At 38.6% G+C, this 12174-nt stretch overlaps 1 protein-coding gene across 3 annotated transcripts in view; it reads right to left on the bottom strand.

Annotated features, from left to right (window-relative positions):
* Window positions 1–2170: 2170 nt before the first annotated feature.
* CSTF1 (cleavage stimulation factor subunit 1) overlaps window positions 2171–12174 on the bottom strand; it is a 10965-nt gene continuing 961 nt past the window's right edge. For all 3 annotated transcript variants that reach the window (XM_032257224.1, XM_032257225.1, XM_032257223.1), the window contains exons 2-6: window positions 9947–10147; window positions 8222–8499; window positions 7868–8065; window positions 6341–6731; window positions 2171–2963 (exon numbers count right to left, since the gene is read on the bottom strand). In XM_032257224.1, coding sequence (XP_032113115.1) covers window positions 2704–2963; window positions 6341–6731; window positions 7868–8065; window positions 8222–8499; window positions 9947–10115 — 1296 coding nt within the window. In that variant the 5' untranslated portion in view covers window positions 10116–10147 and the 3' untranslated portion in view covers window positions 2171–2703. The remainder of the gene's footprint in view (window positions 2964–6340; window positions 6732–7867; window positions 8066–8221; window positions 8500–9946; window positions 10148–12174) is intronic.

The raw sequence follows: 12174 nt of genomic DNA on the forward strand, positions 1-12174 counted from the left end.
GCCCCTGAGTCAGACCCAAGCAGGCAAGTGTTTGTTTCTCTGAGGCAGGTTTTTTTTTTGTCAAGTTTGTCCTTTTACTGAAGGGGACACCTTTTGGGTTCCAGGCTTTCCGGGTCTTGATAAAAGTTCCTACTTCTGCTCAGAGATCAGAGGTTACAGGAACTGACACATACCCTTGGTGCTCCAGCACTGCGAATCACCTGAATTTCTGTTTTGTTTTCCTCTCAGGAATTCCTTCTTTCTTGCTAGCTCAGCTATCCATTAGAGATTTTAAAAAAGTTCTATCCAGGTTTGTATTGAAAGGGCTCTCAAAGAATCTGGTTTGCTACCTTTTTAGAAACAGATGTCTCCCCCTTAGGAACAACGGCTTCCTCTCTCCCTGAGGTCTGCATCATCGGGCATGAAAACAAAGAGCTTTACTGGCGGAAGCGCATGTTGGAGATTATTTTGATTAAGCCCTTTAATCACAGAAAAGGAAGCTATATCCCAGAAAAACGACTTGCCCTACTCCTTACCAAGTCAGTAACAGAGCTGAGACTGGACTTCCCTCACATTGCTCTTCCTAAGGAAAACCAAAGTGTAAGCAAAGATGGCGTTCTCTGAATAAGCCAAAAAACAAAAACAAAAACGGAATTATACTGAAGTTCTTTAACTTCATAGATAGCACAGGAGCAAAGACACAGAGCTAAAGGTGATTCAGCTGTAAAAACCTGACTTCTGGAACAAAGTTCAAAAGAAGTGTGAACTGTACCAAAGTCATACCTGTTATTTGCAAACAGATGTTCAGATGTGGGAAATGTTCTAAGTTCCAAAAAAATAAACTGGCTTATCATTACATAAAAAAAAGTTTATTTTAGAAATCACATATCTATAAAAAAAATAACAGAGGGTATAAGTTTGTACCTTGACCAGATATTATTCATTGTTTGAATGGCAGAGTGTTGCATGGTACAATTAACGAGATGCAGATACCAAGTCCATATAATATTCCTGGCATTTACACCAGGCTCAAAACATTGTGACCTTCAAAAGGAAAAAAAAAAAGGAAAAAACAAACCCCAAAACATAAACCAGCTATTTTTGAAACACATAAAAGTATCTTGATCTTTTAAAATATAGGTCCTGAAACTACAGAACCACTGCTGAGACGACTCCAAAAACTATAAAACGTGGGCATTATTTTAACTCATGAACAACTGAAAAGATCTAAGGGAGTGCTGTGTGGTCATTTCAGTATGTGAGCCAATGTAGAATGGTATGGAAACATTAAATCTCCGTTTTACAGTTTAATAGGCCGAAAGCCAAAGAGAAAAAAAAGTCCGAAAAAAGAAGTGGGGAGATTTGTAATGCTTTTGGTACAACCGGTTATCCTTGGTCCTATTAACTAGGTGTCTTTTAGCCTTACAAGAGTAGCATTCACAGATGGCCAAGTTCTAATATCAGAAAATCAGGATGCAAAATACAACCGGAAATTTACACTCACTATGGAACAAAAAATATGGCTCTTTGGGAATCTGAGCTAAAACCCTGTGATTTAACACGTTAAGATGCTTAAGACAATTTTACAGATCAAGGAGTTAAAACAATTCACAAGGATGACTAAAGCAGAATTTTTACCCAATAACTTCAGTAAGTTCCTATAATGTAAAGCAATTACTTTTACTTCAATCTATTTATTATTCTTATCAAATGATCCCAGATTATATTTCTAGGTACTCCTACCCAGATCATAAGGTATTTGTTTTTTTGGGATAAATATAAAGCAAAGTTTATGTTTGTAGGAGGGGAATTCAGGGTTCTCTGACTCAGCTAGAGCTGAATCCAGAGAAATATTGTTATCTTCAAAAAAGTTTCAAGAAAAAGAAAACTTGTATCAATTGGTTAATTCCATAAATCTTCTGAGAATGCAGTTACTATGTGCATCCATGATGAAAAGTTACAGTTCATGCTGAAGAGAACTGAAAAAATTAAGTCAATCATTACTAATTATTCATGAAGATAAACAATACCTGAGGGCAACAGCGTGACCTAATTTAATTAGATGGATACGAAAAACAAGTATTGCAGGTATTGAAAGATAATGTGGGCAGTTATGTTGAAAGATACTGTTCCTATAAATCGTCAGGAAAAATTGGCCATTAATTTTATTGAAGTGAAAAATATGTAACACTAAAGTTGCAGATTTGAGCTTTATTATCAGAATAACATCATTTCAGGACAGAATTGAGGGATTCTCTAAAATGCTCCTGATATGGCACAACTCTGGGGTCTCAGAGCTGCATGCCTACTTATCTGTTCAAATATACCTGAAAAGGAAATACACAAAGGGTTTGGCAGAACAAGAAAGCAAGCTGACAAAAGAAACCAAATGAAAATTCCTCATGACAAAAGCACTTTAATACCCTATCCTTCTTCAATCAAGAGATCAAAAGAAATGGCAAGGCCTGTATTTACAAAACCGATGAAAATCACACTGTAATAATCAGTGAATGTAGAACTGCACAGGTCTGTGTTTCCAACTTTTTCCACCATGATTCTACATCAAGGTAAAAAAAGATTCTTTTATACAAATCCAAGAAGGATGTGGACAGAGGTGGCAGCACAACTGCCAAAGATGGTGCACTGACTTACGACCGCAGCTGGAGACAGGACGTGGGGGAGGAGGGCAGAGTTCTCGAGAAAGCCCCCTGTGGAGAGGGTGGCTCAGTCGGTGGTGGATCTCCGGTACCAAAATCGTGCTCTGAAGTCATCGCTGCACGTCATGAACCCGGGGTTGGTGGGGGAGTGCACTATGCAGCGTACAATGTTGTTGTGCCCCAAGGAGAGCAGGTTTCTCCGCTCGGCCGTCCTCGAGTCCCAGCAGCAGAGACTGATCGTCCTCTCGTCGGGCAGCAACACATAGTCCTCGGTGTGGTTAAACACAGCCTGCGTCCGATGCACCTGGCGTCCACTCAGACCCGCGCCTGCCACAGAGACCGAGAGGGAGAGCTTGCTAAATCCACATCTTAGACCCTCAGAACATTCTAGCATTCAGTTCAAAAGCATTTTAAACCTGTTGAAGTGATACACCTTGTACACTTTCAGAAACTCTAAAAAAGTACAAAAAAGAAAATCAAACCAGGGACAGTGGCTCATGTCTGTAATCCCAGTACTTTGGGAGGCTGAGGAAGGAGGACTGCTTGAGCCCAGGAGTTCAAGACCAGCCTGGGTAACAGACAACAGAGAAAGAGCAACACAGTCTCAAAAAGAAGATAGGCCCATCACCTGAAGCAATACTGTTACTGTCCTAACGTACTCTGAGGCATAAAAACACATTTTTATTATAGTTTTAACCAACTTTATGTTGAGTACATTTTTCCACGTTTTTTACTAGACGCAAAGTGCCTCATGTTTAGAAGCACCATTATTTATTTAACAATTCTTTTACTGCCTGACATTTAGTTTGTATCAATTATAAGTAATGTAATGAATATCCTTTATACAGAAAGCTTTATTTCCTTAGGAGTAAATTCCTAGAAATAGAATTATTGAGACAAAGTACAGGAGTATCTATCCAAAAGGAAGCCTTTTTATGACTATGAATAAAATACATATTTTTATGTTTAAAGTACCATATAAAAAGGAAAATAAAAACTGCTTGATGATTGCACCAATCAGAGGTAATAGTCAATATTTTGGTGAATACCCTTTTGAAATACCTAAGTGTTATGTGGTCACTTGTAAATTTTTTTTTTTTTTAAGATGGCGCTTCACTCTGTTGCCCAGGCTGGAGTGCAAGGGCTCACTGCAACCTCTGCCTCCCAGGTTCAAGTGATTCTCCTGCCTCAGCCTCCTGAGTAGCTGGGATTACAAGCATGAGCTACCATGTCTGGCTAACTTTTGTATTTTTAGTAGAGATGGAGTTTCACCATGTTGGCCAGGCTGGTCTCAAACTCCTGACCTCAGATGATCTGCCCCTCCCCGTTGGCTTCCCAAAGTGTTGGGAATACAGGTGTGAGCCACCGCGCCTGGCTTCATTTGTAAATTCTTTAAGTCAGAGCATATGTCATAAACTATTAACATTGAAGCATATGTAGTACAGATCTGTAAAGACAGAATACAGCTTAGTGGATAAAACCACAAACTCTGTGGTCAGATGTGGGTTCCACACTTACCAGTGATGTGAACCTGGGCAAATTACTTAATATCCCTCAGCCTTAATTTTCTCATCTTTCCATGGGCAAATGACAGAAGCTACCCCCTAAGGCTATGAGGATAAAAAGAAGAGAATGCACAGGAGGCTTTGTAGTGCAAGCGCTCAGCCAATGTTAGCATGCACACTGATTTTAAAGGTGCATGTTGTCCATGGATGCATAAAGGATTTCCTCAGTGCTTCTTAGTGGACATTTATGCTGTTTCCAACTTTCGGCCACTCCAGATGATGCTGGGATACACAACCTTTCATGGGCATGTACCTGCTTGTCCAATTGCCTTGTTAGGTTGAATTTCTAAGAGTGGTACAGTGGGTCAAAAAGTATGTATTTAAAATTTTGATACGACACCAAACTGTGCTGAAATATTTTACTGCTGACTCTGACCAACAAAATATGATTATTTCCTCAAATCTCTATCAATACTAGATAATATAAATCTTTAAAATACCTAAAATCTGATGAACAAAACCAGGTCCCCATATTCATTTCCTGGGTCTGCAGCGAGGCTGGCCACCTTCTCTAGTATTTACTGACCATTTTTCTTTTATAAAGCAGCCCCTGTCCTTTGGCTCCTTCTCTCTCTAGTTTGGGCTCATCTTTTTCCTATTTGAGTCCTCTTTATAGATTAAGGATATTAACTCAATGACTAACATCTGTATATACGCTATGGCTATTTCCCCCAGTCCTGCCTTTTGATTATTTATAGTGTTTTTAGTTAAGTTTTAACGTCCCAATTTCTAATGTTTTCTTGATAGTTTTTCTTTTCATCGTTTCAAAAACCCTTAGAATTCTAACTAATTATTAAAACTAGGAACAAAAATCTTAACATGCTGACATGACAGGGGCTTGAGCTGTGAAATGACAAAAAATGAAGAGGGGAATTTGCCTATAAATTTAGCATAATCACATTTTCAAAAAACCACACTGCTATTCCCCACTAAAACAAGCCAATCAATCTCATACGACCATAAAACATCCAAAACATTCCTACAGCAAATATGTAAGCTCTTGTTAGTAGACTGGTGGGTATCTGTCCAGATAAAGCACATTCCTTGAAATAGTTATAACTTCTAAAAGGGGAGTACTTTTCACATTTACTCTGATCACTTTTGTATCTTTTTGCAACACACATATAGTTCTTTAATAATACTTTCCAGAACAACTGTATATCATTGTTTCAATGAAGTCACCAAGAATTACGATAAAAACGGCTCTTCCTAAGATTTGCTAGTTGTACTAGAAGCCAGAAAGATGGCAGGGAAGCAAACTGGTTGCAATGAGACAAATCTAAGGCAGATTATGCTGCCCTCTAGTGGGTCAGATGTCACCGACTCTTCAATGCAAACAACACAGTCTAGTCCAATACTGTTTTCCTGCGATTTTAAAATTTTTTTGAGTTATGCTCCTGGCAATTTTAGTGCACAATACAAACATAACTCAAAATAGAGGAAACAATCAAATTTTCTGAAGGCTTTCTACCGAACAACTGTCTTTGGTGCTACAAGGAACAGAAGACACAGTGTTTTAACATTCACTATCAAATAACCAGACTTGGGCCCTACTAGTGATAGGATAAATTTAAATAGGTTTCATTATAAAAAGATTCCACAGGTACAACTGTTACCAATGAGACCAACAAAAATTAGTAAGAATTCAATGGATACCATTTTTTTGTCTGCTGAGCCTACTTTATACTTGCATTCAGAACGCATGTGGTTTCCTTTGACCATGGGCTAAGATTTTACCTTTCAGCCATCTTTCCCTAATGTATATATTAATAATACCGATCTACTACTTGAAGCTTTTTCTCTGGATTGCTTTCAGGTTTCTGTGGGAAGAGGGCAGGCCAAGCTACAAATGGACCACCAGGTTCTCAAATGTTACTTGCGTGGAATCCAGACCTAGTCCATGATAGAAGGCGCTTAAAACAGCAAAGTTAAGAAAGCATAGTTCTATTTCCAGCTCTCTTACGAACTGTAGCCTTGGCTAAACGGCTTCATCTCTAAGTCTGGGTTTCCTCTGATCTAAGAAAGGGGTAACAACATCTGCCTTAGGCTTATTGTGTTACTCTATTGTGAGGTCCTAAAGGAGAGTTCTCGAAAGTGTAACACTACAGAAACATTAAGTAACATCAACTTCTCACATACCAGTGTATCTGACCAGTGTTCGTCCTGTTGATATTTCCCAAAGTTTAGCTACAGAGTCTTTTCCACTTGAGAGAATGTATTTAGAATTTTTGGAAAAAATGGCAGAACAAACTTCAGCCCCGTCGTGTGCTTTTTCAAAAGTTGTGATGCATCGATTTGAAACACCATCCCATAATTTGATGCAGCCATCTTTGCTTCCAGTTACGTACATATTGGCACTAGAATTGTAATTAACGGAACATATAGCATCGGTGTGTTGATCTTGAGGATTGCAAGAGACAAAACATTGAAAGGTGTTGATATCATATAGACGAAGAGTAGGATGCTGAGTTCCAACAAGTATAAAGTCTCCAGAAGGATGAAAAGAGATGGAGCGTAACATTTCAGCTTCCTGTTAGGACAGAGACATTAACACAAGTGATCAACTGGTGAACAATTAAATCCAGAGGAAATGTGGAAAATATCTGGCTGATGAAAAAAGTCCATAAAACAATGATTAGATATTACAGAGGTATTGTAATGAATAAAAGCACTTTCTGGAATACATCAAAGTATTTTTTGAATATATTTCCAAAACTAAGTATTTACTGGTTATATTCCAAAAACTACAGAAGTGAGCTTCATTATTTGTAAAAGAACACTGAGTGAACTCAGGATGGAGTATTATCAGACAATGACACACTCATGTATGGTTACTGAAGGTAAGTACAACTTGTACCTAAGGGCTTCTTTAATTTGCTCTAGGACTGCAAATATTGAGTAAAAAATTAAGTTTGTTATTATTTTTTGCAGATGGGGTCATGCTCTGTCACCTAGGCTGGAGTGCAGTAGCATGATCACAGCTCATTACAGGCTCAACCTCCTGGGCTCAAATCATCCTTGCCTCTGAAGCCTGAGTAGTTGGGACTACCTGAATAGTTGGGACAGGCGCGTGCCACCATGGCCAGCTAATTAAAATTTTGTTTTTTTGCAGAGACGAGGTCTCACTGTATTGCTCAGGCTGATCTTAAAACTTCTAGGCTCAAGTGATCCTCCCACTCTGGCTTCTCAAAGTGCTGGCATTACAGACATGAGCCACTGCAACCAGCCTAGTTTAATTATCAAACAGACAGAAGCCACTACGAAAACATTAGTGTTTCTGCAATGCATACTCAAAATAGGGTACCAAATGTCACCTTGGCAGTAAACAATACTTTCAACTGAATGGTTTTTCTTTTACTTGTATAAGTTATATGTTAGTGAAATTGGTCACGTTTTGCTTTTAACAGGGATCTGCAACCTTTAAAGAGTAATACAGATTCCAAACCCTTCAAAGCGTCAGTTTATAAACTCTGACCAGCCAGAGGAAGCAGGCAGATGACAGTATGTGCCAGCAAAATCTGATCCACATGCTATCTGGCATGCATCCTGGTTTGAACTCTTGTTTCACAGGATGATCACCAAGACTACTTTTAAAAAGAGAATAGTCATAGAGTAGCTCACTGTATTTAAGAAAAAAACGTAAAGCTCCTTTCCAAAGATTCCTACCTGAATGTATTTGAAGGCTCTTTTTGCTGATGGTTTGGAATAATCAAATAATTTAAGAGTATAATCCCTTGAACCAGAAGCCAGAATCTGTTCTGTTGGGTGGAAAGCGAGGCATGTGACTTCATCCACATGGTCATAAAGAGTTCGAATCACTGGGTGGTTTTCCATATTTTGTTGTGCGGTCTCATTCATCATGACCTAGACCAACAAGAAGAGATGCTCAAGGTACAAAACGTGTCTGAATCAAAGTACACAATCCACAACTGTGGCAACTAAAGCCGGTCTGAACATACTCTCATTTTCCAAAAATGAAAAACAGAAGGCAAGCAGTAAGTATGTGACTGGAATTTTTACCTCTATTGGCATGGCACTTTTGGCTAACATCCTCTCTGTGTCAAGTATCTTTATTGAAGCATCAGCAGACCCAGTAGCTATTAACTGTCCATCTCTACTATAGGTAGCTACACGGCATGGTCCCTTATGCGATGTGACATAGCATGTTTCATACTCAGAAGCCTCTGGGGACATAGTCTGGACATCTGCATCAAATTCCAGGTCAATCCCTGTGCCAGGGGCAACAGTATCTGAACGACCGATTGCATACTGCACTGCGGTGTCATCATTTTCCATTCCTGAAAGAAATAAAAAATTAAGGGCATAACAAGTGTGTGTGTTTTTTTTTTTTTCTTTTTTCAAGGCCAAGACAAAATTCTAAATCCAAACTGGAAAATGCTCACCAGTGTCAACTTCCTATTTCTTGGAGATGCATGACACCTAATGCTTTACAAAACTGTGTATAGTGCCCATGGTATTCAAAGTTCACCACACTGTGAGGCCACATGGGTTGCTGGAAGGTTAGGCTCCAACAGACAAAGTCATTTCCCAGTTCTTGCCTCCAGAATTTACTACTTTATCTACAACTACAGAAACTCAAAAAATAGCAGTTCTGTAGTTAAATTATCTACTTTTTTATTCCACATTTTAGTATTTTCAGGGTTGAGATGTGTTAGTAGCAGCTCTGATGCTCATTAAGTCAGCTACATTATTAATATGAATACTAGTGAAATGTATTTGAAAGTTGATATAAAAAAAATGAAGTTCATCAAGAATATGCATTTAAAATTTATAAATAACTTGACAAATCATATATTGATCAGTAGAGGAAAAATTAGAACTATGGATGAACAAGAAAATAAAAATGACCTTGAATTTTACCACCCAGAGATAATGACTGTTAACGTATTGGTATAAATTCTTCAGGACCCTTCCCATGCACAGCTGTTTTATTTTCAAAACAATAATAGACCAATGCTGTGTAACGTGCTGTGACTTACTTGTTCATTTAATCATGCAAAACATCGCTAATAAATATTCATCTTTATTATGCTGTAGTATTCCATTTTATGGATATTTAAAAATTTACAGCTAATTCCATGTTGTGGGCATTGCAGTTTATTCATTTTATTTCCCCAGAAGAAATGCTCACAATTGGCACTGCCAAGTCAAAGGGTATGAACATGTTTGGTAATTCAGTATTTTCCTGAGTGCTTTCTATTATTAGCCAGGTAGGCACCAAGATACACTGCTGAATAATACGAGGTCCCGATCCTTACTGAACTTGTAGTTTTTTCTGACAAGGGGGCAATGGGTGCAAAGTGGGGGGGTAAGGATCATACAGGAAACAACCCAAATGATAAAGGAAATTTCAAAGTGACTGTTATAAAATAAATGGGATCACTATGGTAGGGTAATTGGGAAAATGTAGAAAAGGGTCGGATTATTTCAGGAGGGGTGAAGACAACCCAGATGACATCTGATGTAAAATTTGAAGGAAGTCAGTAATACAACAACAGAGTGTTCCAGATAATGTGTATGAAGACCACCTGGCCAGAACCAGCTTAAAATCTTCATAATCTGAACTCGGCTTGCCCCTTACTTACTTACTGAACTACTTACTTACTCAAGTGCCCGGCATGTACTAGGCACTAAAACAAAACAAGAATAATCTTGAAAAATTCTGCCATTTGAAAACATCTAAAACCTTGCCACAGGATGTATAGATTTGCGTTCACCATCTACCTAGTTTGATGAGATGCAGGAGCTGCTCCGAGGGTGCACAGACAGACTGAGGTTTGATTTCATTGATGAGGCCATTGGCGATGCTGATGTAGCCGTCATACAGCAGCTGGCTAATGATCAGCTTGTAGAGCTGCTGGCGGTCCTTCAAGCCCACTTTGGTTCTGTACATCTTGGAGAAGAGGAAGACAGTTTCCCTGCCACCTGCAAAAAGGGAAAATGGATAGTGAAGGGTAGAGACTCTAGTAACTCACAGAAGCAACATAGGACTCTTTGGTCAGACTTAATGTTGCAGGACTCAGATCCCATCTCTACCAGCTTAATATCTTTGGTCATTTCTCTAAGCCTCAGGTTCTTCAGCTGCTGAGTTACTGGAAGTTAAACAAGGTGGTGCATACAAAGGCCTGAGCATAGTGCCTGGCATACAGAAATCATTCAAATCACATTAGCCAATATTTACGGTACAATCTTTCATCAACTTTTTTTCTCCATCAAACTACCTACCTATGATTCTTTATTGCTATCCCAGAATCTTCCATTTCTTCTGTTAATTAAACATTGACTGGTACCTGCAATATGCAAGACAGCTGCTATTCAAGGTCTGGACTGCTGGTTCCGCTAGCTGAGCTGTCTGTTTACTAATATCTTTTATGTTCATTCTGAAAACCTGTTTTAAGGCAACTGAGCTTGTTATTGTAATTATATAACCTAATTAGATAATCAAAATATGAGGCAAAAAAAGCAACTGGACTACAAAAGCTCAACTAAGTTGAATGCTTTAGAAAGACTCAAAGGTGAACTGCCCAATAAAATATTGCCAATAAACGTCAAAACAATAAAAATGAAAAAAAGAAAAAAAAAGTAAAAATCTGGAAGCATTGTGCATGCACTGATTTACAAGTGTCTAAGTTTTCCTTCAGTCTTAAAAGACAAAAAACTGTAAATGGTTACTGGTTTATTCAAAAAAGAACTCCAACTGTTGAACATGATAATTTGCTTACCAAAAATCAACGCCTTTATGTACATGTGTGTTTAAACCATATTAAAAGGCTACAGGTGTCTGGGGAACAGCAATAAAGAATAAAAGTGACCTCAGAGCCTGATTTTTTTTTTTTAATTTTAGTTTTTTCTTACTTCCTTTTTCAATAAGAGCCTGATTTCTTATACACTGTATGACATTGATGAATGTCAATAATAAACCCTTAACATTAAGCACTTCCTGCATGCCAGATACCATCATGCTAAGTACTTTGTAAGCATTAGTTCACTGAATAAAATCATTCAATGTATTCACGTATGTGAAGTGGTACATGAACAGGTCTATATTTGAGTAGAAAATCCTGGGACACAATAAAGATGAAATGAGTTCACGGATGTCATGACACCTACTCAAGATAAAAAGTGGCTGAGTTACTTATCCAAGGTTAAAAGACACCAGAATTGCCAACTCCGAGCCCTGAGCTTAACCACTGAAGGAGTTCAGGAAATGCCAGCCCAAAACGAGATGCTTTGGCAGGCCGATTACATTGAACTGTGCGTACTTAGAGAACAGTAGGTGCTTCCCTCACCTGCCTCAAGTCTAACCCTCCAAAAAAACCTCAATTGTCACGAATCCTGATTAACCAGGGAAGATTAACTCAAATCACATGAGACCAGAGGATCACCTAATTCTTCTGTTTGCATAACAAACTTTATTCACCATACTGTTCACCCTCCCGTAACTTTGCTACAGCTGGCCCACTCCCCCGCTCCAGCCCCACAATCCTCTATTCAATCCTCTCAGTAGCTCAGGATGCTATGGAAGCTTTAATCATCTGACTTCAAATTCTTAGTCTCGTATTTTGTGGGACTCATGTACGTAATTAAATATCGTTTTTCTCCTATGGACAATGATTAGTTGCACGAAAAAAAAAATGAGATTCTCAAGTAGCAATAAAGAATGAAAATCAGAAGTGGGTAGTATGGCGAGAAGAAAAGTTCGTGAAAGATTCTACTGTTAACGTCGGGTTAACGTGACTTGAATAATTTCCGTATGCCTGCTCAACGCTTTACCTGCACATCCTGTTTACTCTGCAGGAACTTACTTAACACTTAATCTGTCTTATGTCAATTTAACTCTGAGTCCTAACAAGGAACCCAGAAGGACGGAGGGAAGCCATTTTTGGTTCCCCTACAACACTATTTGAATCAGGTCTACCAGATCGGAAGAGCGTCGTCCATATTTAAGGCTA

This window comes from Sapajus apella, unplaced genomic scaffold (assembly GCF_009761245.1).
Source record: "Sapajus apella isolate SASKATOON/1434 unplaced genomic scaffold, GSC_monkey_1.0 scaffold96, whole genome shotgun sequence".
NCBI classification, from domain to species: Eukaryota; Metazoa; Chordata; class Mammalia; order Primates; family Cebidae; genus Sapajus; species Sapajus apella.